The sequence below is a fragment of the Panthera tigris genome, chromosome E2 (genome assembly GCF_018350195.1).
Source record: "Panthera tigris isolate Pti1 chromosome E2, P.tigris_Pti1_mat1.1, whole genome shotgun sequence".
Taxonomy (NCBI): domain Eukaryota; kingdom Metazoa; phylum Chordata; class Mammalia; order Carnivora; family Felidae; genus Panthera; species Panthera tigris.
Window position 1 is genome coordinate 37,751,093 of NC_056674.1, and position 19,825 is coordinate 37,770,917.

Consider the following 19,825-nt stretch of genomic DNA (forward strand, 5'->3'; position numbering starts at 1 on the left):
CTGCATACTGATAACGTTCCTTCTAAAGGTTTTAGACCTGTACTCCTAGCTGAAATCTTTCCCTCCTTATTCTTGTTTCTTTTCTTTTTACTCTTAACTCTATTACAGCTTCTGCTGCCAGGAGGACCCAACAAGCACAGCTGGACTAGACTTTCTGTACACCATGTTCCTTTAATGTCCCTTTTGCTTTGTGTTCATTGCCAGGTTATTTCTTTCCTCTGCTTTATAATAATGACTCTTAGAAATATAAGTGATCCTCGGGATGATTTAGTTGAACATTGTAGAACTCTAATTAGAGTTGATGTCTCTGTTAAACAGATCTTCATCTGATTAGGGGAAAAAAAGTGATGACAACAAAGGTATTTATAAAAATATATTTCACAAAGTAGGAAACAATACAGGAGTTTCTCTGAATACAATACGTGAAGTAAATAAACAATATTGCATTAAAGCAAAGTAGAAAATTAAAATGATCTGCGTGTAGTACTTGATTTTTATCATACATTTTCTACTCCTAAATGGCAGGATTGTGTTACAAATTGAATATGCTCACATCTTCTAGTGCTGTCCTTTTTTGGAGTCTACGACATTCTGTGCATCACCATGAAGATCAGGGAGAGAAGTGCTAAAAACAAAAGCAGTAAAATTATGTACAAACCACTTCCTGCTTTAAAACAGTGGGGGCAACTTGAAGCATGTTTACTGGGCAGGGCATTATGTAGGTATCTAAAAGTCTAGAGTTTAAATAGTCACATGAATCAATATGCTTTCAGATGTTTGTGCTTGTAGTAAAAACACCAAATACTAGGATTATGAACAAAATAGAAAACAGTCCAAAAGTTTCTCTGGGAAAATGCTGCTCCTGCCATCACCAGCCACAATAACACTTTCTACTCTAAAGAGACTCTTAGCTCCCCTTTTGATAATATTGCCTGCCATACTCATCTCATCAAAATGTACATGTATTAAACATTCATTGTGTGTATATATATATATATATATTTATATAAAACAATCTAAAGGATTATTAATGGATATAATTTAGTTTTTTTTTCCATATAGTCCCTTAATCTATATAGATTACCAACCTTAATAAATAAAAGCATTAATGGACATCAATAAAATATTTATTTCGAGGATTAAACAAATAAATTCACGCGCTAGCAATAAAACCATCTGTCTCATATGTAGTCCGCTGTGTGATACGGTTTATCTTTCTGTCCTTGTGGAAGAAGATGAAGTGGAGGGAACGAGTAATCCTGCTTCCAGAAAACAAGCCTGTTTGAATGGGATTTCTCTCCTCCCACCACTGAGTTGGCAATCCCCACCCAGGAATGGATTACGAACATGTGAATATTTTAAGGCTCGACACAATATTTAAAGATGCTATTCGGTCTCTGATGAGTGGGGCCAACAGTTATGTACAATGTGCGGTCACCGTACCGTATAATCTAGGAGGCCTCCCAAAACTCCAGAAAGTCATAACGTACAGCAGACCAAGTATTGCTTTATCGTTTGTGGCGGAATCCTTATTGGTGAAGGGGAAAAAACCATTTGCATTTATAAAAATCCTTGCAGAAGACACATATCAGCAGCACATTTCTTGCAGGTCCATTTTTCTAAGAAAGCACCTTTTAATTTTGATTTTTTCCTCTTTTTAACCATCTCTCTAAGGATTAGCCAGGATCCCAATCTTTGTCTGTGGTGGCTAAGTAAATATCAAATATCCAAAGACTTCTAGAGATTCCACATACTTGAATTCACACTCCACAAGATTTATAACCTCCTAACATATGCTTTTTATTATTAATTTTTGGTTCAACATTGAAATGTAGTTGAGTTTATAGATGATTGGTGCTAAACTTGCCTCTAAAACAAATAGCCACATTGGTTGTATCTAAGGGGTGTGACCCTAGAATATTACAGAATGCTCAGTTCCACTGATTAATTCATAATCCGCTGTCAAGTTTCTTTGTCACTTTCACCAACAGAGTAGAGTTCTCCCAGTCTCTTAAAGCGGGGACCCCAGTCACTGAGGTAGTCAAAATTCTGGTCTGAGTCTGAGGTGCTGGACTCCAGGGAGCTGAGGGACCCAGCCACAGACCCTCGGCCTTCATAGCCATAAATCTGAATGGAGTCATATGGCGGGGCAGTTGGGTCATTATCTGCCTCGTGTAGCCGCACATTTATGAATTCATCAACATCAACACCATTCGGAACAGGAGCAAGCCCTTGCCTTGGCATGAACTGCAAATCTGGTTTAATATCCTTACGAGGTAAAAATCCATTAATTCCATCTGGGTTTTGTAAAGTTGCAATATCAAAAGCCTCTGTATCTTCCTCTCCTCCTCCCTCATCATCATAACGAATGATGTTTTCTCGTACGTCTTCATCATCTTTAATAATTAATGGCTCGTTTTTATGTCGCCGCAGAGTTACAAACAGCACCACAATTACTGTAGGAAAAATGTGAAATAACAATTAGCTCAATTTGCAAATAATTTCACAAGCAACATATCATGTATGTTACAAGAGAGTGGCGTTGTGTAGAAACTTGCCAGCATATAGCCTTACTACAATTCACTTGGGAATTAAATTAAACACCTTTCTGAAAGATGGGTTATTGAATTCTGAGTGAGTATTATTCCAGGTTGCTTCTGTTTATTAAATGGTGATGAAGTTGGGTTAAAAGAATTAATTTGCATCTATCCATGGTGAAAGCTGCATGTAAGACTGTTACGAGCTCTAGAATAAATGGCACACAATAGAAAACAGCAAAGATAAAAATAATTAACTTGCTGTGGCTCTTGGGCAAGTTATTTAATATCTTTGATTCCATGTCCTTCTTCGATAAAGAAAAAGTAGCAGAGTAAATCATATCTAGAATATCTTGTGTTTTATCGGCTCTTCAAGACTCTCTCCAATCAAATAATGTTCATTCACAGATGAAGTGATATATCAAGATGAATGTCAAATTGGCATACGCAATTTCTTGCCTTATAAGGAAGCTGGGGCTTCCCCATCTGGGAAGGTACGCCTAAAGGTAGGCAAAAGGAAAGGAATACATACCCAACAGGCAAAGCCAGCCAAACCAAACTAGGGTTCACAGGGTAAAATATGTCTAGAAATGTTAATCCAGGCAGTGGGTGAATAGAACGGATGTGACTGGAAAGGTAGTAACTGCCATATCCTTTACTTAAGGACAGGATAAGACATAATTTTCTTCTTATATATCTTTCTAGTCTCTAATGTTGTTTTTATAATTAGAAATTTTTAATGGAAAAGTTACCAAAAAAAAAAACTTTCCTTCATTTTCAATCTTCATTTTAAGTTGATTTTAATATCCAGAAAAATAGCTGAAGAACACAGTGTAATTTTGAAAAATATTTTTTTTGTTGTTTGCTTGTTTGTTGTCTTTTAGTCTGACCAAACTGTGTGTTTGGATGAACTCAGCAACGCAATGTATACATCGTTTAGAGAAAAGAGTATTATGGACACACGAGAGCCTCCCATTACAGTAAACTGGTGTACATCAGATCTGCAGGCCTTCTTATATGGTAGATGCTGTTGTAACCACATAAAGGTCTGTCCCCACTTCCACCACCATTAGAATTAGTTTGTCTTTTCACTGGTAATGGGATTGAAAAAGGCACTGAATTGTCCTCTCCAATTGGACATTGGCTATCGTGGCACTTTTCTTCCTTCACCCCTATTTGGTAACTTCAAAGCTTGGAGAAGTGCAAGAAAGTTCCTTTTCCCCAGAAGAATGCTGATACCTGACTGGGGTTCAGGTTTGCTGTCCTTATTTAAGTCATTTATGAACCAGAAAAATGGTGACCATTAAGCTGTGAAGGAAATACGTACCTAGCAGCAAAATGATGCATGCTAATATAGCAATTAAGGCGCCCATACTGAGTCCAATCGGAAGGACATAAGCTTCAACATTACAAGACTGGACAACACCATCACTGCTACAGCCACAGACCCGGATGGTCAGGGTGCTGGTGCTGCTCAGAGGAGGATTCCCACTATCACTGATTATGATTGGTAAAAGATAGACTTCTTGCTTCTGGCGGTTGAATCCGTTATGCTTTGCCAAAATGCTGAGGGAATTATCTGGAAAAAGTGAAAATTACAATAGTTTGCATCATTTCCAAATGGCTGCCCAAACAACACTTGTTTTTCTAGTTCATAAATCCTCTGGAAAACTCAAGAGAATCCCAACTCCACTAGACCAGTTAGATTCTTCCCCCCTCCCTACCTCCCCAATTGACATGGACCAAAACATCCATGCCCTGCAAATTTAATAAATGGGCCCCCACCATGAATTAATGAAATTTTACCATCACTTTGTAAATGCAAAATATTTCTTTTATAAAAATAATCTTCAAGTGTCCTTTCAGAAGACACAAATTAACCCACGTTTCCACAAATAAGTTTATTTTTTCCCTCATTTATCCTGATAATGCAAAATTGACTGAACAGAATTGGACCACATTTGAAAGGCATGTTTGAGAAATTCTGCATTGAAAGATAGACTATATGACGATATGGCATACAAAACAATGCACTCTGTTGTCTCCCACAGGTATCTAAAAAGAGTCATTCACACCCTTGAGCATTTAAACTAACAAAAGTCCCATTTACTGCCAATTGAAGGAGATATGCCACATATATTAAAATTCTGTAGAGAAGACCTATACTGGTTATGCAAAAAAGAATAAATGGAAAAGTCCCTGGAGCAAATGCTCCATTTTGCATGTATCAGTCGATTATACAGAGAGATATATTGGTTATCTAGAGCAACATTTCAAGACAATTAAGCCGTACGGAAGGGTTCATTTCAGTTCAGGGTAAAACTTGTCAGCGAAGAGTAATTGAACCCATGCTAGCCCTATGGTTCTCAAAATTTCACCCCTCAAAATAAAACTTCGTAGTCATTCATGCCCAGCTCATGAACTATAGTCATATTGTATATATTAACTATTGTTTTCTCCTTTTGATTAATGAAAGACATATATCTATTCAAAATGGGAACATACTTTCCTTTTTATATTCTACATGGAAGCAAATAAACAATCTCAGATAACATGTATAATATTATTTGAGCAAAAGGATTATTTCAGTTCAGATTTTTTTCACATATTGGCAAGTTTGTAGACCCTAGAATACCTGGCTACCTCATTGTTGCATAATAAGCAGGGATTCCAAACCATTGTTGTCCAATTCTTGGTCATTAATGTCCTTCTGGCTTCCAGAACACTCAAATACATGAACACATATTCTACTCAAATGACTTTAAATGAATGTGTTAAATTTTCTGTACCATATAGTGCTATTCCAGAATTAAAAAAAAAAGATGGCCGTTCCCCAAAATAGATGTATAAATTATATTTATTTTTGTTTTAAGATATAAATGGATCTCTAATGCCTTGCTAGTAAGCAAATAGGAAAACACTCAAATTGAGTAACATTATTTTTTGTAAATTTCTTTTCGTTGTGCCTCATTAGTAGTTGGAAGACTGAAAAGAGTTCTCTAATAGAGTTAAGTAGTGGTGTACCAAATGATCCAGTTATCTTTATTTCCAAGACATGGAGGGAAATACCACTAAGCTAAAAAATGGGAGAACATTATCTCAAAACAGATACAGAATATATAGTTATGTTATATTTTCAGAAAATGTGTGACAAGTTGGAGTACAGTTAATTAGTGCAAGGAACATTTGTGGATGATTTCATATACCATAGTTCAAAACAGAAGATGGGAATTGTTCTTCAAGATGCAATTAATAAAATTACAATGAGACTTTTGCCTTTTTGTGGTTGACATTATTTATATGGGAAACTATTTTTGCATATTCTCTCTTTAAAACAATCTATAATGATAATTTAGAAACCGCAGCAGGAATATTGCTCAGTGTCGAAAAAAACTATGCTCTTTAATACGTATAAAGCATTAGTGAGTCCACCACTAAACTTAGTGTTTACTATTCCTTGCATTTGCATTTGTTATTCCCGTCCTAGATAATGAAAATTATTATCTGAGTAAAGGAAGTCTATGAGTCATTTTTGGCAAATTTTACCTGCTACCTCCAGGCAAGTCAATTCCCTATTTGCCTATTCATTTTTCTCCTTTAAAAAAAAAAGCAAAAAACAAAAAACAACAACTATTTCTAATTGGTGTTTATATTTATTATGGATTTATTTTATTATGCCAAATGAAATTGTCATTATTGTACACTTTAAAAAAAAACAAGTATCAGCAGTTTCACACAGTTCAAATTCCTGCATTTGAAATACATTAAAAAAAATCTACATGTGGCAAATATCTTTTATGAAGCTATGGTTAGTTTCTTTAAGACTTATGGTGCCTTTTAATTTCATGAAAGTTTTAATTTAATATAGTCAGTTTTATCAATCTCTTTTAGGTTTGTGCTTCTAAACTGAGTTTTTAAAAGTAAATTACATGAAATATATTTATAATGCCATCTGTCACATTTAGGTGATTGTATGGAATTGTGTGTGTGTGTGTGTGTGTGTGTGTGTGTGTGTGTGTGTGTGTGTTTCTTTCTTTACTGGTAATTGATTTCCCCAAGGTTAATTATTGAGTAACTTATCCTTTACTCACTGCTCTTCAACTCTGTTTCTCACAAATCAAACTTTTGTGCACCCTCACCCTTTTAGGAGCTCTCTATTATGTTCCCAATGCTCTGTTTTTATAAATCTGCATCAGTAATACACTTTTATGTATGGAAACTTCATAATAAATCCTGATGTTTATTAGATTAATTTCCCTTTCATGTTCTTCTTTACGAGTATCATGGCTATTATTGTTCATTTGCTAATCTCTGACAATTATAGAATCAGATTAGCAAATTGTATGAAAATCCCTATAAGAACTTTAGTAGAAATTATGTTAAAATATAAATCAACTTTGAGAGAATTGGCATCACCTTTACTGTCTTTAGTCTTCCATTTCAAGATCATAGTTTCCTTATTTTCTTTAATATATATCACTAAACATGTAATTTTTAACTTTTAGCTACAAGAGAATTTCACATCTTTTGTTAGATTTAATATTTTGTTAGATTTAATAGTATATCTTTTGTTGCTTTGGTAATATTATCAAACTGCAAAGTGATATTAATATTTTAAAAGTGCACTTTCTGATCATTGTTGCTAGTGTGTAAAGTGTAATTGTTTTATGCATTGATTTTAATTCTAGCAATCTTGTAAACTTTTCTTTATTTATAAAAGTAATATTCTCATCACAGAGTTCCACTTCAGCAAGACAATGATGTGAGGAGCTCCACAGAACTGTTCCCTAGTGAAAATGGTGATTATAAAAGAAAAACCATTTAACATCTCTGGAAATGGTCCTGGAGGCAAGCAGCAAATGAAGAAACATTTATCCAGGACAATCTATCAAAGGTTGGTAAGAATGACGAGACTCATGTGTGAGGTAGAACCCACTTTCTCCCAGCTCTGTGAGATGGAAAATCCACTCTATACTGGTTCAGCCAAGAACATAGGGCTCCCTGTCCCCTCAGCTAAGACAGTTAAAGAACTGTCTTAGCAGGAGATACAGGGTGTGAGCAGTCTCATCCTACTATATTATTGAAACTAAATTTCAAGTGAGTGCAGCCAAAAGAGGGTTCCTTTCTTTCTCACAGCCCTTGCTTGTGAGACAGAAACTCTCCCTGGGAAGGGTTCCCCTGGGGATATAGGGCCTCAGTTACCCTTGCCCTAGCCTATCAGGCACTGGTTACACACTGGGAAGGACAAGCCAAAAAACTTGACATTACTCCACATCCACTCCCCACCCCCACCCAGCACCAAGTGCTCATCATCTAAAACAGAGGCTTCATTCAGAGAAACACATCATAGTTTCCAACTCAACTCTGGAGAGAGTGGCTTACAGTTTGGCCTCAGTGGAGACACAGAGAACCTGAGACAGAGACTAGGGGAGCAACATGCCTGGGGAGAACACATCTGAAACACTGACTTAGAGAAATATTCTAGGAGCCCAAACTTGATTGGCTTAGTCTGTAGAGCAATCTTGCCCCCAATCTGAAAACAATACAGAAATCATCTGGCAGTTAGTGGAGTTTAACAATTGGAACATGGTCAGGGGCAGAGAATCCTGCCCAAATCACTGTCATTCTAGGGTGACTGTAGGCATACCCAAGGCTGGGATCCTTTGAGGTGAAATATCAGTGGTTTAAAATTGCAGATAGGAAATAGACTTAACAAAAACATTCTAGCCAGTCATTAAACAAATTAAGCAAAAACAGCAATATTAAGCTCTCAGTGTGTGTAGGGGGGGTGTCAATATCCAAAACTGCTTTAATATCTAACACGTCCAGTTTCCAACAAAAAATTACAAGATATACAAAGAAATAGGAAACCCATATAGCAAGGGGGAAAAAAAGGAGGCAAAAGAAACTATTCATGAAAGCAACCAGATATCAGATTAAACAGACTTCTAAGAAGCCATTATAAAAGTGTTCAATAAACTAAACTATGATTAAAGAAAGAAAGGTCTGATAATAATATCACATCAAATAATATAAATAGATAAATAGAAATTATTTTTAAAAATAACATTTAAAAAAGAACATGGAAATTCTGGAGTTAAGAAGCACAATAACTGAAATAAAATACTAATTAGGCTGACTAAAATGTAGATTTGAATTGGCAAAAGAAAGTGTTCATGTAGTTGAAGATAGATGCATAGGAAATATGCAAGCTGAAGAATAGAGAGGAAAAAAGAGAATAAAGAATAATGAACAGAGCCTCATAAAAATGTGGCTCCAAAATATGTGGATGAAAAATACCAGAAAAGAAGAAAGGAAAAGAAAAATAATAAAGCTGACAACTTCAAACAATTTTGAAGACATTAACCTATACATTCAGAAACCTCAACAAACTCTAAGAAGACAAATGCAAAGAGTTTCACAGTGTATCCTAGTAAAAATACTCAAAGCCAAAGACAAGGAGAACAACTTGAAAGCAAGACAAAATTGACTCATCCCTTCCAAGGGACTCCAATAAGATTAACTGAATTTTTATAGAAATAATGGAGGCCACAGGGCGCCTGGGTGGCTCAGTTGACTGAATGGTCGACTTCAGCTCAGGTCATGATCTCGCGGTCCGTGAGTTTGAGCCCCACATTGGGCTCTGTGCTGGCAGCTCAGAGCCTGGAGCCTGCTTCGGATTCTGTGTCTCCCTCTCTTTCTGCTCCTCCCCTGCTTGTGCTCTCTCTCTCTCTCTCAAAAATAAATAAATGTTGGGGCGCCTTGGTGGCTCAGTCGGTTAAGCGTCCGACTTCGTCTCAGGTCGTGATCTCATGGTGTGTGAGTTCGAGCCCCGCTTCGGGCTCTGTGCTGACAGCTCAGAGCCTGGAGCCTGTTTCGGATTCTGTGTCTCCCTCTCTCTGACCCTCCCCCATTCATGCTCTGTCTCTCTCTGTCTCAAAAATAAATAAATGGTAAAAAAAATAAATAAATGTTAAAATTTTTTTTAAAAAAGGAAAGAAAAGAAATAATGGAGGCCAGAAGGACATGAGATAGCATTTTCAAAGTGTTTAGAGCAAACACTTTCAACCAAGGATCATATATTCAGCAAAGCCTTCTTTCCAAAACAAACAAAAAAAATATGAAATAGAAGCTTGGAAAGTAAACATCAAGCTGAGGAAATTCATCAGCAGCAGACATGCCTTGTAAGAAATACCAAAGGAACTCTTTCAGACTGAAAGCTAATAACCTCAGATGGTAATTCAGATTCACATTTAAAAAAAAAAAAAAAAGAGGACCAGGAAAAGTAATTATGTCATCATGAAAGATGGAATACACAACTTTCTCCTTTTTTCTTCACTGTTTTATAAAGCAATTGTATAAAACAGTAAGTACATAATATATTGTTGGCATGTAATATCTAGATATTCAAAAGTAATAGTTGGATATTCCAGTATCCCACTTTTAATAATGGATAAAACAACTAGGCAGAAATAAACAAGGAAATAGGAAATAGAAGACTTGAAAAACAGTATAAATCAATGATATCTAAGTGATATCTATAGAACACTCCACTCAACAACAGTAGAATAAATACTCTTCTCAAGTACACATTGAACATTCTGCAGTGTAGACAATATGTGAGGGTGTAAAATAAACTTGAGTAAAATTTAAAAAGATAATAATGCAAAATTTTTTTTCTGACTATAATGGAATGAAGAAACATGAATAATAGAAATTTGGGAAACTAACAAATCTGTGGAAATTAAACAATGCATTATTCAATAATCATTGGGTCAAAGGCAAGGTCAAAAGGGAGATTGGAAAATATTGTGAGACAATGCAAATGAAAATACAGCATATCAAAATGTAAGGGATGCAGCTAAAGCAATGTTTAGAGGGAAAGTTATAGTTTTAAATGCCTACGTTATTAGTTTTTTTCTTATTGTACTATACTAGCTAGACCTTCTAACAGAATTTTGAACATAAGAAGTTATGGTGATACCTGTACCTTGTTCTTGATACTACAAAAGAGAAAATAGGTTTTGACTTTCAACATTAAGATGACTGATTTTATTGGAAGGCAGTTTTTGTTCAAGTTTGTTTACTTGTACTCTTTTTTCCTCCTTAATTTTTCTTTCTTTTTTGTTCTCTTTGCAATGATGCAAAGGGAAAAGGCAGCCATATAAAAGACAGCTGTTCAATACCTCTAAAGTTGGATTCAATTGGGTTACTGTATTATTTAAAAACTTTTTTTTCATACCTTTTTGTTTTAATGCATTTCCAATTTCTATCATGTTGCCTTTGCATCATAATCTATTCCATCCTCATGGCTTCTGCTCCTGGGTTTTGTATTTATTGCATTTACTTTTTTTTTTTCCCTTGGAGCAAATAGAAGAACATATCCTGGTGACTTACTAGAGAAAATACATTTTCTAAAACTGAAAAAATTATGAGAAAAAAAGAGTGGTCACTGAAAGCCCATCAACATATATGTCATGATTTATTTTTAAATTTAAATCTTTTGAAATTGAGTATAAAATAACACAGTTTGAGAAAGGGGAGAAGGGTGTTTTGTCAAGATCTATGTAAGAAGAGGATGGAGCAAGAGAGTTTGGTATTCTCTAGGGAGGACTGATATCCAGGTGGAGAGCAATGTCCACTTGCTGTCCACTTCATGCATTTGTGTTACACTGAGATAGAAACAAATCTCTTCAGCTTATCACCTGGTTGCCTGATACTCTTAATAGGTGAAATAGTCAAATATCAGTATTCCTTATTATTTCTATAAGTTAAAGATTTCTCCTATTTTCTCATCTTCCTGGAATATTTTGCTTATGAGCATTATACCAAGGAGGATGAATGATTCCATTCCAGAATCTTGCTTCATACTCTAAACCCATTCGTTTTTGCTTATGACTGATTTGTGAAAGAAAGATCTTGGTGGAAAGTTAAAGTGGACCAGTAACACCAGACATAGTTCTCAAAATTGACAATATTCCAAAAATAGTGGAATCGTTGGGTTTCTTACTCCTTGGCTGAGTAATACAAGGTCTACACCAAATAAATAGTAAAGTAGGGAACAGATAAACAGTAGGGGTATATGCTTGCTTTTTTCAGACAGCACATTACATTATGCCATTATGTATGAGATTCCTTTCAGATTCTGATAACATATTCATTGTAAATAAAAATATTTACTTATATGCTTAGTTTGCCATTTTTTTCCTCCAGATATACCTATTAGTGCATTATTGGAGGTTGTTTGATATTGTATCAAATACAGCCATCTTAAAATTAAAGTCTCAGAATTTTAACACAATGGTTTTAACACTGAGGAGACAAATAGATAATACTCAGTAAAGTGTGTGTATTATCTCAGTAAAGTCTAACCCCCTTGAGGGAGTCTAGCCTTAGTCATGGCTCTATTCCAAGTCTTCAGCACAGGACTTGACACAGAGTGAAGATCCTCATAAAAAACAGCAACACTGGTGGGGTTGTTTTATCCACTTTTATTTGGAATGTTTCAGTTCTAAGGAAGTGATCAACTAACTGATATGATAGAAGCTTGCTAAGTCTTTTCAAAATTTCTGCTGCATCTGAGAGTTTTTCTTCCTATGTGACTTACATGGTCGAGCCCCAGCCTCATCCTCCAGCTTCCCGTCCTACCACTCCTCTGTGTTCTAGCCATCCTGGCCTTTTCTGAGTCAAGGATCTTCTTTCCTTCGTGCTTTCATAATTGCTCTTTCTTCTACCTCATAATCTCTCTACCTTTCCTTAGCCCTCATTTGAATTAACATTTATGCATTCTTTATGTCTGTACTTAAATGTAATTTTGGGGGGATAATTCCTTTACTAACCATCCCCAGCCTTCCCAGACAGAGTGTTTATGCAATCTAATAAGATAATCTTTATATTTTTATCAAAGAACTTATTACAAAGAAATAATATAGTAATAGGGATGTGATCGATACAGGGGATGCCAAAATAAACTGAAACACTTTTAAGTAATGAATAACCAATTTAAAATGCATAATGAGTACTCAGCAAATATTTGTTAAGTGAATGAATAATCATTAGCTGCATTTTATGGGTCTCACATTTATTTCCCTTCATGTTATTTTGTCATAGGGAATTATATGTGATTCAGAATAAGTCAGTGAGAAAGTTCAGTTTAGGCTATTGGAAAGGATTTATAGCCCAAGGTCCTATATGGAAATTTAAGAGATATATTCATGGTTTCTCAGTCTTACTCTGGGCATAACTAATACCATGTATCATGAACAATAAACTCAGGGTGCTTAGATTCAAATAGAGAAGACTGAGAGGAGAAGAATATTTGAAATACCATCTCAGATATCTAAAATATGTGAACTATCATCATGTTAAAGAGTGCACACCAGAATTCCCTTTTACTGAGCTGAAATTCGATAACTTAGTCCTGTATTCAGAGGGGGGCACATAATCGGAATTAGAATCTCCTGTAGCTGGTTTAGGAGGAATGTCCTCTTTGATTGTTAATATTCAGTCTTTATATCATTTAGAGTTGGCAATCAAGGGCCTTCTTTCATAGAACATTAATACTCTTAGAAGAAAAGTTTCTTTGTATAAATAAGCCAGTAAGCATTGGTGACAGACTAAATGTTTGTGCCTCTCCTTCCACCTGCAGTTGACATTTGTAAGCTCCAACCCCCAGTGTGGCTGTCTATGGAGATAGATCTTTTAAGGAAATTAATTAAGGGTAAATGAGGTCATAGGGTGGGGTCCTGGTCCTATAGAATTTGTGCCCTTATAAGAAGAGACACAAGAATGCTTCTCTTTCTCTACCCATGGGTGCACAAAGAAAAGGTCATGTGAACACAAAGAAACATGGTGGCCTCTTACAAGCAGCCAGGAGAAGAGGCTTCAGAATGAAACATACCTTGCCTGCCCCTTGATCTTAGACTTCCTAACCTCCCAAACTGTGAGAAACAAATGTTGTTTAAGCCACCAGTTTGCAGTGTTTGTTATAGCAGCCTGAGCAAACTAAAATCTTGTAGGCACTAATTATTTCTGTATACATACTCCATGAAATATCCAAATCTATCTAAAGAGATAGACTGTGTCTACCTGGATAATTCTTTAACTTTATTTGTGTAATTTTCCCACAGTCCTCACTAATTTCCTTCCTTCCATTTATTTTCTATGTATTTTTAATAGAAAAAGAAAGGTCATTATTCTTGTTATTATTTAAATATCCCACGTTCTTCCCACATTGTCCTTGTTTGTTCCCCCAGATAAAATAAGGCAGGCAAATTAAATTCTCTATTGTTTTACCGTCGTTCATCTATTATTGTTGCCCTGATGCAGAAATTTTACTTTCCCCAAGTCCCATTTATTTGAAATCATGGAGCTATGGCTTTTGTTCATTGTTTTACATGCAAGCAAAAGCAACAAGGAGCCAGAGTTAATGAAGGCACTTGCCAGACAAATGTTTATGACAAAAGGAGTAGATGAAGAGAAGATCACTGGCTTTCTCTCTTTTTGAAAAAATATCTCCTGGCATTTGACTTGCAAATTTATTTCACATTTTCTCGGTCAAGTAAAATGGAATAAAAATGGCAAGGAGGTCAAAACAAAGGGAAAATGGCACTCTGTTCAGTAGGTATGGACAAGAGATTTAATTAAGTCCTTATGGTGTTGTGTCTGCTGTTTATTTCTAAGAGCCTAGCAAAGCAATAGAGATACCAAATCTATTACCTTTTAGCAAATTAGATATAAATATATGTATATACAACACCTAATATTTGGGAATATGGAGTGAAGATCCTACCATTTATATTTCATTTATACATTTTTACTCCAAACACTAAGTCTTGTTGGAAACAATCAGGCTGTAATGAATTAATAAAAACTAAGACTCTGTGAAGCCAATCTCCTCTAGTACCATTATAACTTCCTACATAATTCATTGAAAGTGTACCAACATACTAAATCTGCAACAAGCAACTGGATATTCTGAGCTACCTAATTAGATCATTTGTTACTTGTTTCCTTTTTTTTTCCTCATTAGGTTGTCCACAATACCACCTGATGTCAATAATATCAATGTTTGTCAAGCATTAACTCATTACCAAATTTCCAAATATTTAATAATAAAGTATATCTAGCCATAAAGTAATGATCAATGTTTATTCTGCCTTTAGAAAAAAAACATCATTGTGAATTCTTTTGGAAGTTCCTAGACTAACACCAAATAATGTTTAGTCAAAAATTTGCAAGTACACATTAAATGAATTAACACTTTTTTAACAGAAAAACTCTGCTATAAGCATGCAATACTACAGTTCTATAAATATCTGCATTGTTTTCATTTTGCGGAGGAAATATACAGAAGCTGGGCTGTGCTTAGGACTCAGCAAGTAGCCTGTGAAAGTTAAACATCTTCTAAAATTCCATAAGAAGCTACATAAACTATTCTTAAATTGTTAATATAAAAGCAAAAAATTAGATTATATGAAGTTGGTGTAGAATATAGTGGTATGAATAGTGATGTCCAAAAAGACATATCCAAGTCCTTTTTTTTGGAAATCTGTGAATGTTACCTTCGTTGGAAAAGAGTCTTTGCATATGTAATTAAATTAAGTGTTTGGAGATGAGTTCATCTGGGGCTGAACCGCTGGGTACTACATTCAAAACATGTATCCTTGTGAGAGTGTGGCAGAGGTAGATTGGACACAGAGTAAAGGAAGAAGTAATGTGACCACAGAGGCAGACATTGGTATGATGTAACCATCAAGCCATGGAATGTCTACAGCCAACAGAGAAGCTGGAAGACAAAAAGGATGAATTTTCCTCCAGAATCTCTGGAGAGGAGTATGGCCCTATAAGCAAATTGATTTTGGATTTCTGGCCTCCAGAACTCTGAGATAATATATCTCTGGTTATTTTAAGCCCCTCAGTTTGTGGTAATTTGTTCTGGGATCCCTAATAAACTAAGTTAATCAGTGAATCTGATTAAATGTGATTTACAGAGTCAGGGAAGGGCATACTTATTCCCATTTTACATATGAGGAATGGAGTTTTTGACAAACAGTGACTTGCTCAAGGTTTCTCAGCTGGTAGCTAAGAATTACAACTAAATCCAATGCATTTTCTACACTTTCTGTCATCTTAACAAAATTCATCTCAGAAAACAAGGGAAAATGAGCTCTAAGAAGGTTAAATTAAAGCTTAAGGATAAGATACAAAACAGAAAGTGTGTGGAGGGAGGTTTTTCCATTCTATGGCACCTTTATCACAAACAAGGAAAAACTAAATGGTCATTGCCACTGTAGATGATAATTCAGTATTTTAGAAGGATCAAAAGGTATTCAGTACAGTACTCCATAGATCTAAATCCCATATCCTGAGAGTCTGCCTAACATAGCACAACATATCATAGCATAACATAACCATGAATTAATTATCAAGAAGTGATTATTTTTAGTGCCAGAGAGAAACACAAGTATTACAGGTACAAATTCTATGCTAGATACAATCATATTGCCCAAGGTCTTCTGAGTTTGATTATTTTTTCCCTGTATTTAATTTGCATACTTGCTCTTACACAAAATGTTCCATGAACCTTATGCAGATCGCTTAATGCTTAGATGAAAAGATTTATCTTACTCCAGGCACTGGGGAATGAGGGATGAAGACTAATATGACCTTCATTTTATTTCAGGAATACCTATATTAACTAACCCCAGAAAGTGAAAACTATACCAACAGTCAGTTTCTGTTCAAATGGAAAATTTAAACCTTTTATAAATATCAACATGTATGACAAAGAGTATTTTTACCTATTTATGCAGAAGTAAAAAAAAAAAAAACAACAACAACATTTTTTAGAGTGTGCAAGCTATTTAAATACAAACCAAGCCAAACAAAGAAATACTAAGGCTCTTATTGGAATTTCTTGTGAAAATTCCAGAAAATAACCTCATAGTCATTAAAAATCAAGACATTGGAAAGCTAGTGTTGTCAAGAGAGTGACTTTTCCACCACATCGCTATTGATTGAGTAGACCTCTCTAAATATTTAAGAAACTGGGTGTCAGAGATTAATTCTTTTTGCACTGGAGCTGATTAATTCATTTTGCACTGGAGATGATAAATTTGTGCTTATTAACACACTTGATGTATAGGGTAGCTGGACCAGAGAGTAAGGCTGTTTTACAGCAGCAGTTCAAGTGAGGTATACATTGCATATAACTTACTGAAATCATTAAATATAGTGAATGGACAACTGCGGATATGAAAGAAAGGAATTACCAAAAGTAGTTTGTTATCTAGTTAACCTGCTTCCATTTGAAGGAGGTCAAGTATCCCTGCAAATCATCATTTTGTTAGATACCATCCTCTCCCTGAATGTTTTGAATTTGCACATATACAAATAAGACATAAGGTGAAAGCCACCAAAAATGGTACAAATGCACATTCCCTTGCTATCACCCACGTCTCTATCTTAACTTCTTTCAAATCTACACCGATACCTTCACTGCATTCTGCCCTCAGTTATTCAGTGCCTATTGTCAACAAGACATCACTGTCAGAGGAAAGATCCTCTGCATACTTTCCCCTAGCATGCTGCAATATGGTCACATACGATGGTTTTCTGTCTTGCAAAGTGAAAGATCCTTGGATGCAGAGATACTGTCTTCTTTAGCAAATGCAAATGCATCATTTCATTTGTCATGTGTGTCACTATATAGAAGGCTTCATGGCGAGATGTTAATCCTTGTTGAATGAGCAAATGGGTGGCCAGGTTAAGTGAGGATGTGATCACTGATCCCAAAGAACTTCTGACACAGAAGGGGAGAGAAAAATGGCACGTAACTAGCCAAAACATAGGCGACTTGGTGGTCTATTCTCTAATTGGGACCTTTGTCCTGCCTTAGCTCTCATACCCTGTGGTCCACTATGCCATATGTACCTTGACTTAAAGTTCCATCATCATAGATACAGATGAAAGGAAGCCTTAAGGAAGGTGAGGCCTGTGGGCTGGGTTTAAAAACAGCTGGTTGTGAAATGGGGAAATACAGAGAATGGCATTCCATCTTTTCTGCTTCCCTGTTTTGTTCAATAGCATTCTGCCCTCAGCGTTTTCATCTAACCTCTGACAACAAGAAAACCACGGGCTCAAAATGGAGTCACTATATTAAAGCCCACATCAGCAAATCAAGACTTGATACCTAAGCTAAATGCAGTTTCAGCTGCCCCCCTGACCCACCACCTGCAAGGAATGTGAACTTCAACCAACCAACCTGGAGTTGTGTGGTCAGCACTAGGACACAGTCCATAATAAGAACCCTTATGTTGCCTTAGAATGCCCACCAGTGCATTCTTTGCTAATAATGTCCTTTTTTCTGGTCCTCTCTGACTTTAAAAAACTTTCTATACTGGACGTCATTGGTGCTCCTTTCTCTTTGCTACATGGGATGCTGTCTGATTCATTTATTCTTGAATAAAGTCAGTTGGAGCTTCAAATATCCTTAGTTGAATTTTCATTCTTTACCACCTCTTTATGAACTATTTGAATGTGATTCACTTACTTGATTTCAAATACCAGACAATATTTCTTTCTAAAATGTTACCCTACATCTCTTCTACTTACCTACTGACCATATGTACCTGAATGTTCAGTAGCACAAATTCAACCTTTCAAATAATGGAACTAATAATATTTCATCCATATTCTTCCCCATTTTTAAAAATCCCTTTCTTGGTTCCGTTCCTTGCATCATCTGTGTGGCTTTATGACTTTATATGTCTCTCCCCTTGCATCCAATAACCTCACTTCTTTCTTTTCATGTAAGAAAGTTCTGTCCATCCTTCAGTAACTAGCTGAAAATTTATTACTTCATTTATGAAGAAGGCTGTAGGAACAGCCTAGGGATTTGGGAGTATCTAATTCAGAGATGAAATGGAGATTGGATTATAAAGAAATGTAAAGTAAATATAGTGGTTTTAATTGTTCTCTTAAATACATGATAGTGAATACAGTGAATATGAGTTAGTCACTTTGTAACGAGTCTCAAAATACAAAACAGAACCTTGAGAAGTCCAAAATATTCCTAGCCCTACAAAACTAGAATGCAAGGAGAGAGACATATGTCAGCAGTCTTATATTTATTATTACACTAATTAAAATAAAGTGTCCATTATCTCCTAGGGTCTGACATACCTGGTCCATCTTGACATTCCAATCTTAAGCCCATTTAATTATCAACTTAAATCTGAGCAAATATTCACACAAACAGAAGCCAACTCTAAAATTCAGGCAGTAATTCAGATATAAATATTTGCATGTGTTAAAAATGCCTATTCTTGGATTTTACCCCAAATCAACTGAATAAGAATTTCCCGGGATAGGCCCTGGACATCTGCATTTCAAATAAATTTTGTTTGCATAAAAATCTCCTGGGATGCCTGAGAGCCATTCTACTCTATTCCATTTCTTCCCTTAGGTGTTTGCAGTGGTTAATGGCTTGGCCCAAACCCTTAGAGGCTCCACTGGGGAAGCTATTATGCTCTGGGTTCTGTAATCCAGCAGGGGTAGCAGCTGATAGCAATTTTCCTGCATAATTCCTTCTTTTCTGGCTTAGTGGTAAAATAACTGCTAAAAAAAAGGAGGGAAAGATGCAAGAAAATGTGGCATCCTACAGCGAGCTGAAGTCCAGTGTTTGTCCTTGAATCACTTTAAAGTTTAATATGTTATATTAAAACAGCTTGGCTAAACATATATCTTTGGGCAGAAGTCTTAATATATAGTGAAGGCAAGAGTACGGAAGGCAGTTATGTAGATAAAATTATCATTCAAGCAGTGGTCACATTATCATTCCTCCCAGGTTGCTGAGAATGGCACGTGCTTTTGAATCTTAAAATCCACATCCTGTATAGTATTGGAAATAGTACTGTTTTGATCATACAAAAATGACTTTACATTAAAGGTCAAACTGATTTGCTTTTCCTCAAATTCACCCACATATTAACAGGTTAAAATACGATGGAAGGAGCAGAAATAAAATGATTGAAGAAGAAGATACCTGTGTAGGTCACCCTTATGACTGAAATAGAAATCACATCAAGCTCATTCAAACTCTTTTTATTGAAAATGTAATCTGATAAAATTCCCTATTGTTATACACTATAGAGAAATCTGAATACATTTTGAAGTCATGCATGATTTCATTTTAATACTTTCTTTGAAAATAAAAGGGATTTTTTTGATGAGTCTTTTAAAATATTCTCAAGATGTTATTTGATTTTCCAAGCTTGCCAACCCCC

The 19,825-nt window shown here is 35.6% G+C and overlaps 1 protein-coding gene across 3 annotated transcripts in view; it reads right to left on the reverse strand.

The window, feature by feature from the left end:
* Positions 1-1,450: 1,450 nt before the first annotated feature.
* The window catches only part of CDH8 (cadherin 8), a 518,426-nt gene continuing 500,051 nt past the window's right edge, over positions 1,451-19,825 (reverse strand). For all 3 annotated transcript variants that reach the window (XM_042970108.1, XM_042970109.1, XM_015541187.2), the window contains 2 exons: positions 3,865-4,116; positions 1,451-2,456 (listed from right to left, as the gene is read on the reverse strand). In XM_042970108.1, coding sequence (XP_042826042.1) covers positions 1,963-2,456; positions 3,865-4,116 — 746 coding nt within the window. In that variant the 3' untranslated portion in view covers positions 1,451-1,962. The remainder of the gene's footprint in view (positions 2,457-3,864; positions 4,117-19,825) is intronic.